Source organism: Sapajus apella, unplaced genomic scaffold, assembly GCF_009761245.1.
Source record: "Sapajus apella isolate SASKATOON/1434 unplaced genomic scaffold, GSC_monkey_1.0 scaffold45, whole genome shotgun sequence".
In the NCBI taxonomy this organism is placed as follows: Eukaryota; Metazoa; Chordata; class Mammalia; order Primates; family Cebidae; genus Sapajus; species Sapajus apella.
This window is the reverse complement of record NW_022436985.1, coordinates 17915420-17935530: the sequence shown is the minus strand read 5'-3', so window position 1 is coordinate 17935530 and position 20111 is coordinate 17915420. Positions and strand designations below refer to the sequence as shown.

The following is a 20111-nucleotide window of genomic DNA, read 5'->3' as shown; positions in this document are numbered from 1 at the left end:
TTAAGGAAGCAGCATTAGGTCTTGTTCCAGATGCAAATGCAGAACAAAGGGATGTAAGAACTCACTGCAGAAAGGGTTGGCTATACTATATCAGGCTTCTAAGCTACACTTGCATATGCAGATACTGCCAATAGTATCATCTGTAAACATGAGGGACATTCTGGAACTGAATTGAATTCCATTCCTGAAACTAAGCAGAACAACTGCATATTCGACCCAAAAAGGCATTAGCTTTATGTGGGCTTAAAGAAATGGTAGCACACGCACAGGTAAAATTTTTATTTTGAATGTGTGGACACATGACTTTGGATCCAGCCAGCCAGTGACATAAATAAACTTGAGCAAAAGTTTCAAGCTAGATGATATATATGTATAGATAATTATATATTTGTTTGTGTGCGTAAGGCTTCTTGGAAGAGTGCCACAAACCTGGACACCAACCAACAGAATCACTCCAATCCTTTAAAATTTCCATGAAGAGCACAATGCGGGTAATTATACCAGGATGCTCCAATCGCTCTTTCCATCTTGTGCACTCACATGCCCGCCAAACATGAAATGTTCGCCTTCTCCCTTCCAATGTGATGGTTGTTGAACTTATTTTTAGTGTCATTTGATAAGCCTTTGTGCTCGCAGAGAGACATCCCACTGACCCAGCCACTGGTCATTGTCTATACCAGTTCACATCAAAGCAGGCGCGCTTTGTCAGGTTTCCAGTCGAATATCCATTTCGCATCTGAAGTACAGTATCAAAAGTGACTAGATCATTTGAGCTTTTTTCTTCGGCTGCTGCCTTCCTCCCCCACAGTGTTTCTGCTCACGCTAACATAATTTGGCATCATCAACGTGACAAGATGGTGGTTTTTCTAAAAAATTATAATACATACATCGTCAATGTTTTGTGATGGTGACCCTCCTGAAGATTTAATTTGTAAATTGAAGAAAGGAGGCCTTTTTCCTCTACTGAATCATAACCAAGGTAGAGTGACCCTCAAAATCCAAGTAATGCACATACAGTAATAGGTCATTCAATGTCAAAAGGCATAAAAAAGATGAGCAAAATCTTCACAGGCTGCTGCTTGCTGTTGCTTTTAATTATATTAATTAAACTTTGAAATTTTCATGCAAAGAGAGTTGCTGGCTTGTGACGCTGAAGAGCCCTTGGAGACTTGAAGAAAGAAAAAACCCTGAGCGGAAGCTTTGTGGTTATTGCTTCCTTTAAATTAAAAGCAAAACAAACTTCTAGGTATGTTTATGGATATTAATGCTTTATGCACTACTACATCCTAAACATAGGAAAAGGGGGAATCTACCAGTCACAGGGACAAGTTCACAAAGCATGAGTCCCTTGTACTCCACTCAAGATCTTTGGCTAGAGGCTGTCTTTCTGTGGAATAACGCTCTATTAACTTTCTTGTCTCAAGTGCATAATGAAAGAAAGGTGTCTTCGAAAACTAAAGGGCTTGCTACCAATACCTTGAGGCATCTTGTCTACATTTTGTCATGCGTGTGCACTTTTCAGTGTTAGAATGACAAGATTTTCCAGTCAGAAACTTCCCGTAAGGCACACTGTGATAGGGGACTTGGAAGGATTCTGTGATCTGACATAGCTATAAGGCAATGTACTTCTTTATTTGCTTAGCCTGGTGGGAAATTTCATACTCTGCCTATGGATGAAGATCTTGGCACATAAAAACACAAGTGCCATGTTTCCATGTAAAAAACTCCTGTCTCCCATCATGGCTACTTGTTTTGCAGTCCCTATTTTGATATCATCTTCATGCTGTTGATCAAACAAACTTTCTTTTACAAACCATAGTGTGCAGGTCAATGTTCCTCTTTATTTTCAACGTCATAAATCATGAGTTACCACTGAGTTTCATCATCTCCCATGTAGATGGCAGAACAAGTGTCTGAAAATGTTTGGGGCAAGCAAAGCAGAAGGCAGAGAAAACATTTCCTGACTGAGAGGAATTAAGCTGCTCTTCCAAAAGCTTCTGAAATGCACTTGATTTTTTTCATTTGGTTGAAAATCAACAATGTGAAAATGTGCCATCTTCATACCTTCTTGGTCTTCCTACTTCCCTTTTACTGAGATGGAACTCGGGAGAAGTTTATGCACCGGCCCTGAGGAAAAAAATAAACCCATATTGAAATACTGAAGCAATTATTTAAAAAGGATGAGAACATCTAGTCTTCCTACCATGATATGATAAACGATTACCCAAGGAAAGTACAATGTTAACATGATAAATGAAGTCATAATTTTTTTCCTTGGGTTAAAGCATGATGGTTCATTCAGATCTATTCCACAGTAAGTTCACTTATAAGATGGTGTGATAGAATCAATATGGAAAAACAATTATGGAAATATAATTTTTGTTACTTTAAAATACAGCACTACTATCATAGCCATAAAAATATTAAAGCCACAACCCAATATGCTTCTTTGTGTAATGAATTAAAATGAAAATATTCTCTTACATAATATGGTGCTCCTAAAATGCATACACGATGATCACAATTAGTAAGTAGTAGGAGACTGAGGATGAGGAATCCCAAGAAAGGAGTCGCCATCTCTTTGTAATTCCATTTTATGAAGGATTTTTGCAAAATCATGTCCATTTTTATTGACCATTTCTCACCACTGCACTCCACCATGATGTGTTCATTTCAAATGGTGACTATTTGCGCTTACACATTTCCAAAGAGGATTTGCCATTCTAATTTCTTAACACTTCTATGAAGGTTGTGCAGACACACTGTTCCATGTGTAATTATAAATAATCCAAGAAATATTTGAAAAAAACAAAGTATCCAATTAGTGATAAGATACTTTCCTTTCCTCTCTTTGGTACCATACTACAGATCCACTGTACTACCTAAATCATCTCCAGATTCTTCAGCCAGCCAAAAGCTAGCATAGTGCTTTCTAAGATAGGATCAAGATTATCACCCTATTGAGATTTCTATATTTCTTACAATAACTACTCTCAAAATGTTTTAGATTTTAGAACTAAAGTATAATGAAAATCAAAAGCAACAAAACATAATGTTGAAGAAGAATGGCTGGACTATAAAAGCAGAATTTTTGTCCATTTTACTCTCAAAAATGACTGCTCAATAAATTTTAAATTTCACAAATAAATGAAGAAACAGAAAAGCATAAAAACAAAACAGAGCTAGGAGTTTCCATTAGTTTTTGCTAAAAGGCAAACATGCATCAAATTATCTGTCTTTTAAATATTTTTGGAGGCAACATCATTACTACAATTTCCAATTTTTATTACTTACTTGTGTTAATGTCTACAAATCATATCAGTGTAAAAGAAAGTAAGAAAAAAGCATACAGATGATCAAACTAAAATGAGGTTAAAATTCCTTACTGATACAAGTCATATGTCATGTACTCAGACTGTATTTTTGTGTTACCTAGAACTTTCAAACAAGATTTTTAGAGTACATATTAAGTGAAGAGATGCTCTTCTCTAGATTAGCTAAGGAAGCTAAGTGTGTTCCCACAACACAATAAAACAATAAAAATGTTATTTTCACAACATGTCATGTTTCAAAATGGTTAGAAATACTTTTTTAAGAGGAACAGATAGGAAACTGACATCATACACAAATAATTGAGCAGAATAAAAGCAGTGCTCCTAAAGCACAATAGTATATGTATTCAATGAGAAATAGATTGGAACTATGCAACTTCAACAGTGATGAACATTTAAAATATTATCTCTGTCAATATTCCAGAATCGAACCAATATATGAGGAATGATATTATGACAGCAAAGATATAAATTAATGACATCTTTTTCTTGTGTATTTGTAGATCAAAAAGTAAAACTTTTCTCTCTTCTGTAAAATTTTAAAAATAATTGCTTATGAATCTCTATTTTCATTTGTGCTTTATCACTTATTAACGATATAGATACAAGGATTCTTCTGTGATCACTTCTGTTCTGTACACCCTATTTAGTGTGTAATGACTAGTAATGATTAGTAGATTATTAATTTACTTTAAGCAATTGGGTAGTTTAACAAGTGAGATTCATAGTCTACCCGAATTCTCAAATTCACCTCAATACCTCAATTATTCCATACCTAAATTATTCACTTCATTTGATGTGGTTTAATTAAAGATATGGAAACTTGAGTGAAGAAAACTCTGTTAATTTTGACTCTGAAGTCCTTATTACAATTCTTCTAAAGCTTGGTATTAAGTATTAACTATTAGCTGCCAAATGTCTCTAGATTTAAGCACCAATAAAAAAACAAAAAAAAAAAAAAACAAAAAAAAAGAAAAGAAAAACTTATTAAATGCAATATATACCTATATGTTTTAAAAAACACTCATTAACAAAAAAAAGCAATTGTTCTTCTCCCCTTCTAATCATGGACTCAGTGGTTTTTACTTTTATCAACAGCTGATAATATCTAGGTGTAATTTTATTGTTCAAAAATTTTAAAGTAGGTGATTTCAGGAAATTTGTTGAAGAGTTACTGTTGGTGGGACACAGTGGATCAGACCTGTAATCCCAGCACTTTGGGAGGCCGAGGTGAGTCGATCACGAGGTCAAGAGATCAAGACCATCCTTGCCAACATGGTGAAACCCTATCTCTACTAAAAGTACAAAAATTAGCTGGGTGTGGCAGCATGTGCCCGTAATCCCAGCTACTCGAAAGGCTGAGGCAGGAGAATCGCTTGAACCCAGGAGACAGAGGTTGCAGTGAGCCAAGATCACACCACCGCACTCCAGCCTGGAGACAGAGCTAGACTCCATCTCCAAAAAAACAACAACAACAACAACAACAAAAAGTTATTGCTAAGCATTTCCCAGTTTTCCCAGTCATGGGGCTCCTTTTCTCAAAGATCTCTACTGCATCTCCACTATAGCCATACTACACTGTGCCATAATTGTGTGCCCAAATATCTAAAAGGAAAGATAACAGTATTTAAATCTGAGCACTCTAAAGACAGAGTATGTCTTCCAGCCTCTGCCACTTCTTAACTGTGGGACCAAGGGCAACCTAATGACTGTATACCTCAGTTCCTTTATTTAGCAAAATGAAGATTAAAAAATGGACCTATTCTTAAGGCTGTTGTAAAGATTAAATTTGTTAATATATATATGAAGTACTGAAAATAGTGCCTGACGTATAGCAAACTGTCAATAAAAAATGGATACTGTTATTAGCCAGATCTCAAAAATGGGAAGATAGAGTAAGTATGGATCTGAGGAAGAGAAAGAGGATTAGCAAGGAGAAAAATAGTGGAAAAGGAGAGAAGAAAATATGGAGAAAACAGATGAGAGTAGCAAAAAAGAGGAAAAGGTATGAAAGAAGAATCAAGAAAAATGACCTTCTGGGTAGAGGAAAATATTTTATTCAGTATTCCATTAGGCGTCTTACTTCCAGGCAATTATTTCATATTGGCTGCTGCCATCCGCTTACCAGAAAATTCTAAAATCAAGGCAACACATCCGGTTGTAAGTGACCATGATTAGATAGCATCATCCTTCAACTACACCCAATACTAGCTTACAAAACACATATTTGTGATAACGCTAATTATGTTTAAGGTCATGGATGTTTGGGCTGCCATTTATGTTACGGCAAGAAGTCTACGCCAGAACACTGCAGAGCAATTTTTATTTGTAGGGAATGGAATATGACAAGGCTTACAGGTCTGTCATATCCTCATGCTTAAAAAATGCCTACACAATAAACGTATGTTACCAAGGTAGCAAGTTAATGCAATATAAAATAACTTGAACATACCACTCATTAAAAAGCTGTACAGAATGAAAAGTAGTATTAGTTAATCATGTTTCTTTTTCTGAGACTTGTTTCACTTTTATAACAAATAATACAAGTGCTAAAAAATAACAAAAGTTAAGTAAGTAGTTTAATAAGACATTATTAAATGTAAGCGAAATATATAGAAGAATATGTATAGACCTATATTACAGAGGCTAATACTAGTATCAGGTGACAAGATTATATAGTCTCTAAAATAAACCATTCTAAAATTTTAATATGCCAAAATAGAGGAACATAAGATTTCCATGAGCAAGAGTTAAAATGAATGAATGTGTAATATTATGCCTATATTTTACAAAATAATTCAATAAACTGGAGCTAAGGTGGCATAAGTGTTTGGTGAATAACATGTAATATATAATCATAATTATGAAGAAAATATTTTCTCTATTTTCTGAACATTTAAATAATATTTCTAAATAATTTTCTTGATTTAAAATCATGCCCTAATTATACATGTAAATCATGAGTAAAATCTGAATGTACTGTTGTTGTCATGTTTTGGTAGCACCCACACTACTTACTCAATTAGGCGATCAATACAACCAACTTGAATTTGATATCATGCCTTATAAATCACTGAAGCATAAACTTTAACAACATTTAGCCAATATAAAATTGAATTAAATTAGAGTCTGCATTAATTTAAAAATGAACTATAAATATATTACCTTATTTTGGTTTGGGACTATAATACTCTTTGTATTCAATAAAAACATTGCTAAATTTATTAATTTTGCATGACATAAATTTTGAGAAGTAGAATTTATGAAATATTCATAAAAATTAAGATTAGTCAGAATAAAGATAACTTTATCACTGACTTTATCCTATAGCAAAATACATTTAAAATACATTAATTTAGAAATCATAATTTTTCAGATACTGATTGACTATGTTGTAGTTGACCTTTCTCCACATATTAAGGAATTAGGCAACTTAATCTAAGTAAGACTGCTCTGGGTATGTTTACCAACTTAAATATTATTTTTAGTTTAGCATATTTTATATATTAATCACTGAATCATTAAATTACGATCTTGTTAAGGGAACATTTGCCCAATAAAAATTATGGCTTTAAAGGAATAAAACCGTCTCCCTTCTAAAGAATATTGTTTTATGCAAACTTATATTGAAAACATTGCCTAATTAGTGAATTTCTGTGGCAAGAGAAGAACTTTTGTGCATTGCTAGTGAAAGTAAAATTGTCAAAAACTATATGGAAAGCAAAGTATATAAAAATGGTCTTTAAAAGCTTACACATTCTTTGACTCAGTAATTCCACTTTAAGAATCTAACCTAATGAAATAGCTAGACGGAGATTTTAAAATATTTACTATAGGATTTTTATAAAAGTCAAAAATATACTCAATTTGTATTTATTTCTGCCCAACAATCAGAGACTAGTTGAATAAATTCGGATTCATCTATTTTACTCTATTACATAGCCATTAAAAATAAGGAAACTTTCTGAAGATGAAAGACAAGGGTAACTAAAAACAAACAACGAATTTTACATAGATGTGATTGTAATTATACAATATATATGCCCCCAAAGTAAAAGACTTTAACAGACAATACACAGCCATGCTGCAGGATAATGGGATATCATGTGACTTCTTGCATTCTATTTTTTGCCTTTTCTGCATATTCATATATTTGCTAATTTAAAAAGTAACATTAGTTTTCAAACAGTGAATTCATTCAGCAAACATGCAATCATTTTTAAACATCTGTATTTATGCTTTTAAAAGTCAGCCCAAGAACTTATTAACTACTCATTCTCTGGAATCACCACTAACTTCCAACTATGCCAAAGTTTTTCAGCACTGAATGGGCCCATAAGTTAACTCTTTTACTCATCTTTGGGTTGTATTTTACAGTTAATATCCTGTTGTACTCACTGTAATGCAGTTCAACTCAAGAGCACATTTATATGGTAGAAGATTTATTAATAAATCTTATAATCTATGGTCAGCATTTTCCTCTTATCATACAAAATTCTAAGTGTTTCAGTAAAATGCCTGTGCAAGCATTTGGCAAGGTCACAACTGGCTATCTAATTTTTTTTAAATCAATTAATTTATTTATTTTTCCCATTTATTTATTTTATTGCATTTTAGGTTTTGGGGTACATGTGAAGAACATGCAAAACTGTTGCATAGGTACACGTGTGGCAGTGTGATTTGCTGCCTTCCTCCCCATCACCTACATCTGGCATTTCTCGCCTTGCTATCTCTCCCCAGCTTCCCACCCCCCACCCTCCCTCCCCTATTTCCCCCCAACTGACCCCAGTGTGTAGTGCTCCCCTCCCTGTGTCCATGTGTTCTCATTGTTCAACACCCGCCTATGAGTGAGAACATGCGGTGTTTGATCTTCTGCTCTTCTGTCAGTTTGCTGAGAATGATGGTTTCCAGCTTCACCCATGTCCCTACAAAGGACCCAAACTCATCGTTTTTGATGGCTGCACAATATTCCATAGTGTATACGTGCCACATTTTCCCTATCCAGTCTATCGTCAATGGGCATTTGGGTTGGTTCCAGGTCTTTGCTATTGTAAACAGTGCTGCAGTGAACATTCGTGTGCACGTGTCCTTATAGTAGAAGGATTTGTAATCCTTTGGATATATACCCAATAATGGGATTGCTGGCTATCTAATTTTTAAAAATGTGTTTGTGTGTATGTATATAAGTAAATGTCAGTACACATGTAAAACCTGCCTTATGCCCTATGCATGCTGGAGTTCATTATATTTAAATAAATATAAGGGAGGCTTTTTAATTTTCATACTACAGCAAACTTTTAATCACATTCCCAATATCTAGGGCATATAATTTCTCTGTGCAATTAACAATATAGAATACTTATACCTCAGGTATTTATCTGTAATAACGTTAGAATCCTTTCTGTCCCAGTCAATTGGCAAAACTGCTCTCAGTTGACTCTAAGTGGAATGATAGCCATTTATTTCTTTAGGTCAATGGTTTAATCACAGTGTAAGCCATGAAGTCCTGTGGCATTTGCAAGGTACCTCACAGGTCACCGTGGCTGGTGCAGTACATGAGAAGGGAACAAGTAGGAACAACTGCAGGCCTCTCAAACCTAATGCTCCACTTTCATCTATCTTTTAAAATTGCAATTCGGTATAATATTTTTGTCTGTGCTAAAAGTGACACGTTTGATAACTACTAGTCCAGATCATGCCTGTATCAACTCAGATCACTAGTAAACTCTCTGTGTATATAGACTTGATTTCTTTACTTTTCTTTAGATCTTCTCATAGAACTGCATAAACAATACATTAGTCTCTCTCTCTTCCCCCCCCCCCGGGTTATATTAAGAGCCCTACAAATTTTGGTCATATGAAGAGAATTATGCATTCTGGAAAACTGCTATTGAGGACACTAATATTAAAGGACCAATCCTCCTTGGTGTTCAGGGCTAGGAAAACGTTTGTCAATTCTGGTAAGCTCATATGTTTTCCTTTTATTATATAATGGCAACTCTACAACTTAACCTCTTCCTCTTTATGCATTGGCTTTTAGGAAGCTCAGATTTAAAAGATTTCCTAAAAGTAATTGCTAACCTTAGTGTAGATTTTCTGTTATAACTATATCTTGACTTTGGCCCATTATTATTTACCTATTTTTATTCTTCTGAGGTTTGACTGTGTTTTTTTTTTTTTTTTTTTCTCAATACTTTTTAAAAGTAGACTAGGTATAAGCAAACATAAACTAATACAGGTTTCTTTCTTGATTCTTAACTTTCTCAGTCATGGAGAACATTCAAACTCCTCTTAATCTCTACAATCCTCCAACAAAGAGTTGCTTAAACCTGTGCTTTATGCAATAAGACCATATGCTTCCTATGTTGCTTTTTCTTATCTCTTAGGGGCTTAATGAGGTGCTCTGTAGACAGACATTGTCAAATTATTATTAATTTGAACGTAAACTGAACTAAGTTGAAAAAATTAATATGTACTTGAGGTTTATACATGCAAGTATGGTGAAACCATACTATTCTTCACATAATCCCAAAGTTCTTCTGAAAATAAATCTGTCTGAAGACTGAAAACTTCATTTTTTTTGCCTGCTAGGCAAAAGTAAGCACAATATAATTCTTTACAAATTGGAATGTATTAACAGTTTCGATTCATCACTTAGAGCACAGCTCTGTGTGGAAGCTTTATTTTATTACAAACTTTTCTTTGGTATAAGAATAATCAGAATGTATCAAGGATACAATACAAACAAAAAATCTGGTCATAGCAAAGGCTAAACTCACAATCAGAGTCTTTAATTTCACTCTAGTAATTTTCAGGCAATAAATTAGTGTATCTTAAAGTGAGAAGCTTATTGACATTTTCCCAGAAATCGTTGCAGGCAAAACCTTCTCATGAGCCTCACAAAAAGTAAGAAGGGAAAGGAGATACCTGAAGAAAAATGTCTGATACTACATTACTACTCCGCAGTTAAATAGACCAAGAGGTGAAAATATGACAACAGTAGGAATTGTCATATTTGCTGTTGCCTAGGTATACAGACCCCAACTCCTCGGTAATATTTAAAACTGACTTCACTGTCTCATTTTCACCGTGGCCAGTAATAGCAGCATTAACCAGAGCAAGTGCCATGTCTCCCATCTCTTGAGCATTAAAATTCCACTGGCATTAACACCTGTGAGCTCCTTTACTAGCTATCTGCACAGGATGTATTTCACTGCTATAACTGTTACAGTATTATGCTCACCTCATAAATATCCATTGACAAGCTGAAGCAAACAACTGCACTGTAGACTTTTCAAACACAGATAGCTGATTTATTTATAAATCACTTCTTAAAAAAGTTTACTAAACCTTCATGTTCTGTACAACAGTAAAGAGTGTTTCAAATTTAAAATTGTATACAAAGCACCCATACACATAGACATAGAGACAAATCAAGAGTTCCAAGAAATCACTCATATAAGGAGAGACTTGAGAACACAACAGGCATTTTGAGTGGTGATTTTCTGTAGCAAATGGAGATTCAGGACTGAAGAAAGGCATATAGTATCACATCTCTCTCTCTGTCTCTCCTTATATGTATATATAAAGAATCTGTGCTATCCTTTGCTCTAAATAAAACTGCAAAATTTTAAGCTGAAATATAAATTCCACATACTGTTTTCTAATGGAAGCTCAACCTATAAATGTCCAATTTTACAGTAAAGACCACGCACCATATGGATATTCAGGAGATGTCATGAAGAGAAGTTCTGAGTTTTGGCTGAAAAATTTACCTTTAAATGTTTTTTCTTCAGTCTCTCTAATCTGCCATGGAACCTGCAAAATTTTAGTGACTCTATACACATGGTTAATGTTTACTTTGCAAATACCTAGGTTTTTAAATATCTGTTGAAATTCAGGCATATAGTTGGCAGTTAATGATACACCTAAACCACACCTCATAATAGTAAGATGAAATTGATGCTTCCAAATTGTTAATTTCAAGTAAGATACATATCTGGATGTAGATATAGATATCTACAAAAATCATTTTGGAAATATCTTCTTTTGTGTCTCCTAATAAGTCAAAATGGCAAGTAGGTGCCCCAAAGGTATTAATAGATAGCTATAGACAGATATAATTAGGATAGAATTTTGTATACCTTTTTAGTTGCTTAACATTTATTTTGTGAGGCATATAACAGATCATGTAGCAATTATTTTCTGCTTTCTAATCTCAATTAGAATACAGATCATTTCATAGATCTTAAATCAATAGTAGAATATTGCTCATAATAGGACCTTAAAGGAATAGAAAAACCGAAAGTGATCCATGCATATTATAGCATTACTGGTATTAACAAAAGACTAAAAATGATCCAAATGTCCACCAGTAAGAAACAAATTGAATAAACTAAGATACAGATAGAAAATGTAGAAAGAATGAGGAAAATTTCTATACACCATTGTGGAATGATGAACAGGATTTATGAAGCAGGTTAAAATGAAGGGGCATTTAGTATACGTACTACAGCAACTTTTATATTGCAAAGAAGGAAAATACACTGGCATCAATATACACTTAACTTTTAAAGAGAAAGAAAAAAATAATTCATTTGAAAATAGAATTGGTTAGCAATAGGTGGGCAGCACAGAGTAGAGTGAATAAGAATGTAAATGAGATAACTTTCAATGTATCTTGTTATATGCTATTAAATACAAACATGTAAACGTTTGACATTTGAAAAAAGTTACATAATAAAAACAAATTTCCCAAAATTAAAATAACCTTCACTAAGTGCAAGGAAGAAGCCTGCCAAAAGCATAGGACATGGCAGGAAAACTGGTGTGGAGAGGTCCTACCACAGTATCTGAGGCTTTCTTTGAGAGCAAAGCAGTAGTCAAGTGAAGGCTGGGAGAAAGGAAGGAGGGCAGAGAAATATTTCCTTCTTCAAAGGCACATGGAGCTTTCTCCAAGAGAATAGAAGGTTTGGGACGTGGCAAGAAGAAAGAGAAAGAATAGCCCTGCGGAACCCAGAGCCTTCCCCAACCACAGGGTAGTCGTCTGCTGAAACCTGGAAGCAGAACTGAGAAATATTCCCCCGAATCTCATGGGGACCTCTCAGATTCAGATGAACTATAATGGAAAGAGAGACAGAGACAGACAGACAGAGAGAGAAAGAGAGATACTGAAGGGAAATCCTTAATCCTATCCTCAAAATCATGAAAGCTAGTAGTGAACTAAAAACAAATAAGAGTAAAACTTAACTACAGATTAGCAACATGACAAAGAAGGTGATACATACTTTTTAAAGGGTAAATGGTATCTAGGTTAGCCTCTTTTTAAAATTCTCAGGATCTAGCATAAAATTACAAATTATGGTACACACAAAGAAGCATAAAGATATGACTCATAATCAGTAAAAACACAGATAATATAGGCAACTCTACACATGGATTAGATATTGTAGTTAATAGACATGGATTTGAAATAGCTATGATAAAAATGTTAAAGATCTTGCAAAAAAGGTAGATAACATGCATAAATGTATTGGGAATATCAGAAGAAATGGAAACTATAAATAAGAAGCTATAATAAGATATGAAAACTAAAGAGAAAACATACAATATCAGAAATAAAGAATATTTTATTGGTTTTAAAGTAGAATGGACACAGCAGAAGAAACACTCACTGAATTTAAAGGTAGGAAAACAGAAATTGTTTAAATTTAAAAATAGAGAAAAAAATAACTAAGGAGAATTTGAGCCATACGGGACAATATTCAATTGCCTATCACGTAAGTAATCAGTATCCCATAAGGAGAGGAGGTAAAATAGAGCTAAAAAATTACTTGAAAAATACATGCTCAGAACTTCCTAGAATTGATAGAAGGCAGAAACTTATAGATCAAAGAAACTCAGTTAACTCTGAGAAGGATAAATACACAGAAGCCCAGGGAACATATAGTTAAAGTTCTGAAAACCAAGAATATCATAAAAGCATATCTCTTTCCCCTTACCCTTCCCTGCAATAAGATATAATGAGGGAATGGTGATAAGCATGGCAGTTGACTTTTTATCAGAAACAATGGAGGACATGAGACTATGGAACTCTATAAAATAGTAAATGAGGAAAAATATCAATTAAGATGTCTACATTCAGAGACAATATCCTTCAAAAATGTGGGCAAAATAAAGACATTTTCAGACAGCCTTTAACGAGTGCTAAACCTTCTTGAGACTTAAGGAAAAAAGACACTATGTGGATGGAAGCTGAGATCTGCAGGAAGAAATAGAGAAACGGAATGGTAAATACATGACTAAATACACAAGTAATATAAACAAAAAAATGAAATTTTATTACACTACTAAAGGAATAAATAACAGCATATTGAAATCATAACATATGTAGGAGTAGATTATGTGACAACAAGAACATAAGGAGCAGAAAGAAAAAATGGAAATCATACCGCTGCAATATTTGCGTATTGTTCTTGAACTACTTTAACATTATTTGATAGTATATTGAAAGTTAAAGCATATTGTTATTTCTAGAGCAACCACTGAAAAACAAGATAGATAAATGGATAAAAAGATAACATAGGAGATAGAACATAGAACAAAAAAAATTTAATGTTAACCTAAAAAAGGAAAAAAAAGGAGGAACAGAAGAAGAAAGAATGGATGTGGCAAATAGAAATCAAATACAGTAAACTTAAGAACTGGAACAGATAAACTGGATACAAGAATACATATAGAAAATACATATTTTAGGTGACAACACAGTATTTTATCTGTATAGTAGCATTAGAATATGAACTAAGGATAAACAGAGAACCAAAGAAATGTTTCACTTAATTCATCAGTCTTAATTTTACTGATATTATTTTATTATTAATTCATAGTTATGTGATGGTTAATAGTGTCAGCTTGATGAGATTGAAGGATGCAAAGTATTGTTCCTGGGTGTGTCTTGGAATGTGTTGCCAAAGGAGATTAACATTTGAGTCAATGGACCTGGAAAGACAAACCCAACCTCAATCTGGGTAGACACCATCTAATCAGCTGCCAGCATGGCCACAGTAAAAGCAGGGAGAAGGACACGGAAAGGCTAGACTGGCTTAGTCTTCTGGCCTACATCTTTCTCCCATGCTGGATGCTTCCTGCCTTCAAACATCAGAGGATAGCTTTTGGACTATTGGACCTTTGATCACAGACTGAAGGCTGCACTGTCAGCTTCCCACTTTTGTGGTTTTGGGACTTGGACTGGTATCCTTGCTCCTCAGCTTGCAGATGGCCTATTGCAGGACTTCACCTTGTGATCATGTGAGTTAATATTCCTTAATAAACTCACCTTTATATATACATCTATCCTATTAGTTCTGTCCCTCTAGAGAAGCCTGACTAATATATATAACTTATACAAATGATAGGGAAGATAAGTAATTATATTAAAATTTTTTAAGACTAAGATTTTTCATGTTGGAGAAAACAGGTGTATATATAAATTCAAAAGTATTCAGTAAAATCCTTTAATGCTAAGTTGGAACTGTAAATATACTATTAACTCACTGTTTTTTTTTTCCTCAGACTACTGTTATTTCCCAGCTCTGCCTGCTGAAAAGACCTAAAGCAATGACAGTAAAAATTAGCACCCCTAGTACTCAAAATGTTTTCTCTAAATACCACTAACTAGTAAAAACAAATCTAGGACTCCTTGGAATTGAATCATTGATTCCAGTTTGGGGATAGAAAATGTAAAAGATGAGTCTGGGACATTTTATGCCAAATGAAAGAAATTAATCAAAGACTAATGGCTTAATGTCACAAATATACAGCAATCAATATGAGGGATCAGGCTTTTACTACCTGCCTCCTCTGATCCATCTTGGTATCATTAAACATGTAACAACTCATGTGATGCAGCGTAAAGTACATGGCATCACTTATGAATAATCTATGCAAAAATTAAAAGGTGAATCTGAATCAGAGTAAAAGGGTACAGAATATCAGTATACATGTGCATTGGGGAAGAGTGCTGGTGAAGTGGCGATTTTATAAAAAGTATATAGGAGGTAGAGAAACCAGCAAGCGCAAAGGCTATGGGAAAATCATCTTTGCCATATCTGTGGAAAAGCCAAACAAGGAACATGGCAGGAACAAAGCTAGCAATGGAGAAAGCAGAAGATGAGGTCAAAGTGGAGACTTTACCACACAAAGCCTGGTAGCAGTCACTTAGAAATCTTCTTTTTCTAAACCAGAGTTACTAATTATACAAAATTAACATCTGGATCCCTTCTCATCTCTTTTACTGCAGATGGAGTTAAGATAAATGACTTACATTTCAAATTCTTAAGATTGACATGTACAAAGCACAAAACAAGCAAAAAACATCCAATGGACAATATCAGACTAAAGAATCCAAACTAAAACATTTATGTCAAGTAATAGCTAATTGCAAACAAAATCTATATTTGAATCATGAATTTAGAAAAAAAATCCAAATGAAAGGCATATTACATCACTATCAGGTGGGAAATAGAATAAATTAGTTTGCTCAGAGTGCAAGAATGCTAGCATGAAACTAGCAATTTTTTGCTAGAGCATTTCTAGGTTTAAAATTTTTATCCTCACTGGTTAACTCCACATAGCAAAAAGTTTACATGCAATTCATGTATTTCTTCTTGGAAAATTAGAGATTAAGATAATTCATTTGCATTATCAAGTTGCTTTTGGCACATTTAAAAAGAAAACCTTAATGTTTATGTATCAACACTGAAAAATATTTCTTAAGAGATTTTCCTAATGTATATGGCTCTAGTGATGCAATGATTTATTTCTAGCTAAGATAGGTTTCTAAGAATTAAATCCTCACTTTTAGAACTCTAAAACAATGTGTATTGCCTTAGTTAAAAATTAATAGCTCAAAGATTAATAACTAAAAGCCTCCACTGGATTTATGTAGATTTTCATTAGTTGTTTCTACTTAAAAATGTCCAAAGCTCTTTGGGTCATTTGCCAAACAGCTAAATTCCCATACAATTTGAGATTAAGTGATTTAGCCCAAATATTAAAAACTTCACTTTAAGTTTCTGAATTGATGCTTTATGGATAAGACTTTGTAGAAATGTATAGTTTTTAAAGCTTTATTTTGAAGGGCAATTATGGATTACTTTCTGAAAGCTTACAAATGAAAATTTTTATGAAAAATCTGCCTAAATCTTTGGGCATGGGCAAGGACTTCATGACTAAAACACCAAACGCAATGGCAACAAAAGCCAAAATAGACAAATGGGATCTAATTAAACTTAAGAGCTTCTGCACAGCAAAAGAAACTATCAATAGAGTGAACCAGCAACCAACACAATGGGAAAATATTTCTGCAATCTACCCATCTGACTATTTGCTGATGGCTTCACTAGAAGCCCAAATCCCAGCATTATGCAGTACACCCATGTAACGAACCTGCACATGTACTCCCCAAGTCTGCAATTAATACAAATTAATTCAGCCATTGTGGAAGACAGTGTGGTGATTTCTCAAGGATCTAGAAATAGAAATACCACTTGACCCAGCAATCTCATTACTGGGTATATACCCAAAGGATTATAAATCATTCTATTATAAAGACACATGCACAAGTATGTGTATTGTGGCACTGTTCACAATAGCAAAGACTTGCAACCAACCCAAATGCCCATCAATGATAGACTGGGTAAAGAAAATGTGGCACATATACACCATGGAATATTATGCAGCCATAAAAAAGGATGACTTCATGTCTTTTGCTGGACATGGATGAAGCTGGAAACCATCATTCTCAGCAAACTGACACAAGAGCAGAAAACCAAACTCCACATGTTCTCACTCATAAGTGGGTGTTGAACAATGAGAATGCATGGACACAGGGAGGGGAATATCACACACTGGGGCCTGGGGGATGGGGCGGGTAGGGGAGGAATACAAGCGGGTGGGGGGATTGGTGAGGGATAGCATTAGGAGAAATACCTAATGTAGATGACGGGGCAATGGCTGCAGCAAACCACCACCATGGCACGTGTACATCCATGTAACAGACCCACAAAATTTGCACATGTACCCTAGAACTTAAAGTATAATAAAGAAACAAACAAATAAATAAATAAACTTAGTTACTGTGATACTGGTTTTTGCTTTTGTTTTTTTTTTTTCACCACAGCAAGTGTTTAGTGAACATGTTCCAGATATTCAGTTCTAATGAAATAGGTGTGTATATATTCGATGTTTGGACAATCGATTTATGTCTTAGGTATTTTTATTGTATTTGAGAAAAACAATTTTAAACAATCACTGAGGTAATTTATTACATTAATAATACGATGCATCCTGATTTCCCCAATCATTATTTAATTTTGAATATTTATTACTGATGTATGATATAAATGATGTATGTTTTAATAACACATAAATAATGTGGATTAAAACTCTGCACATTATACTTCCTCATTCTAAATTGCTAGAGCAGCAGACAAATGACTATATTTCTTGCTAAACTATACCATGGAGAACAAAACTTCTAGCAGACTTGAAATTGTATATGCTAAAATTAGGCTGATAACAACATAAAATCCCTGCTCTTATGTGAAGATGCAAGTCTAAACAAGCCTTTCATTCATAGCCACAGAGATTTATATTATAAACATAAATGCCACCGTGACCCAAATGTCATTTCACTGATCAGTGAATATACAATGGCATTTAATGGTGATTCCTTGCTCACAGCTTATAAAGAAACTAAACGCACATCAATTTTGTCTTTAATGAATGCAGGCATTCCTAGTCTAAATAACTTATATCAACTAACACGAGTAAGTCTTAAAATAATTATGGAAATATTAAACCATCTCTAGAGATATAATTAATCCCATTCAAATGAAAAATGTAAACTTTCAAAGTTTAAACATTTAACACATACAATTATACAGATACATAGTGTTTCAAAATACTAATTGACTAAAAACTAATATGTATTACATTACTCTTATGTACAAAGAATAGTTTGCTTCTTGATCCACAGAACTAAAAAAATGCTGAAGACATACACACTTAAAAATCAAATAGCAAAAAGTGATTGGCTTTAATTATTTACCTCTATTTGATCATATTATAATGTTCCTGTGTAATGATTCAACAAAATCCAAGAACATGAAACTGAAATTTAGGTCTACCTACAAGTAGGGGTCCAGATCTCATGGACCCCTACTTGTGATATATAGGTGATAGATGGTAGGCAGGTAGGTTTGTAGGTAGGTACATAGATAACACAGACATACAGAGACAGAGATAGAAATATAAGGTTAGATGAGAAAAATGATATTCTAAGCCATAATGATTTTCTAAAACAAAAAGAATTAACCTGTCACCTTAAATACAAATAATATAACTAGACTTTAAATAATAGCAAATTGGTTCAGTGTTAATAACACTTCTAATTTTTTAACAAATTATCTAATTTAACATCCATCTTCTTTCTTAGACTGTAAGCTCTATGTTTCTTTTTCACTATCATTTTACAAATGCTTAAAACAGTACTCATCCTATAGGATGAGTGCTTAAAAATATTAGCTGAATGAATGATAACTACTGGGCTTGAAATATTAGATTTGATCTAGGTGATCAATAGTTATCTGAAGCATATAACTGACACTGCATTTGTATGAATATTGAGTTTCAATGCAATAACACAATGACTAGGAAGCCATAAAACAAAATACAATGGTTGACTTATCTGAAAATACAAACACAAAACTATAAAATTATATTTCAGTTTTTGCTAACTGACTTGTAACGAAACAATAGTGGTAAACATTCCACAGGCAAAAGTCTTCCTGGTTTATTTAGTCACATGAATATTCAAGTAGGCCTAGATGTCCTGCTTCCTGTATGTGTGGCCCAGTAATTAATAAGGAAGTGGCTGAACTGCAGGATGGAAATGTTCTAAACTGGGAAACAAGTAGGCATTGGAGAGGAGCTGACCTTGGTGTCAGTTCCAGAGAGAAAGCAGATGGTAGGAAGTGAGGTCTACTTCATGCTGAAACTACCGAGACAGAAAAGATGGGGATGAAAATATATATTCCAACACCACTGTGAGTATTAGATCTAAATACAACACATACTTTGATAAGCAAAAGTGGTCATTATGACAGTACACATATCATGAAGTGGTGAAAGTGTTTAAATCAGTGCACGGTTAACTGATTTCATAGGTATTTCCTTTATGCCTCTGTTATTTGCTGTCAAAGAAATAAATATTCGAAGAAGCATGGTTTTTCTTCACACAAGTGGCAGAGCACATGCGCTGTCTCTGTGTTGATACAATTCCAGACATTAAGTTATGCATCAGGGAGAAATCATTCTGTATTTATTGATTATTAACATTATTAAATTTGGAAAAAAAAATAAAGCACAATTCATGAAGATTTCCCAACACACACACACACACACACACACACACACATACACACACACACACACACACATATTGTATTAATAGCAGATTTGGGGAGTACATGTGCAGGTTCGTTACACGGGTGTACTGCATAATGCTGGGATTTGGGCTTCTAGTGAAGCCATCAACAAATAGTGAGCATAGTACCAAATGGGTAGTCTTTTCAACCTTTTCCCTCCTCTCTCTCTCTCTTCTTTTGGAGTCCTCAGTGTCTGTTATTTCCATCTTCATGTCCATGCCAAAATACATATTTTTTAAATGCTCTCAAAATTGATAGCATCTGCTAACAAGTATAAAAGTTTAAGTACTGG

General features: G+C 34.0%; 1 protein-coding gene across 1 annotated transcript in view; it reads right to left on the bottom strand.

The window, feature by feature from the left end:
* Positions 1-264: 264 nt before the first annotated feature.
* Positions 265-20111, bottom strand: part of ANTXR2 (ANTXR cell adhesion molecule 2) — a 165918-nt gene continuing 146071 nt past the window's right edge. The window contains exon 17 of the mRNA XM_032239821.1: positions 265-2127. Coding sequence (XP_032095712.1) covers positions 2089-2127 — 39 coding nt within the window. The 3' untranslated portion in view covers positions 265-2088. The remainder of the gene's footprint in view (positions 2128-20111) is intronic.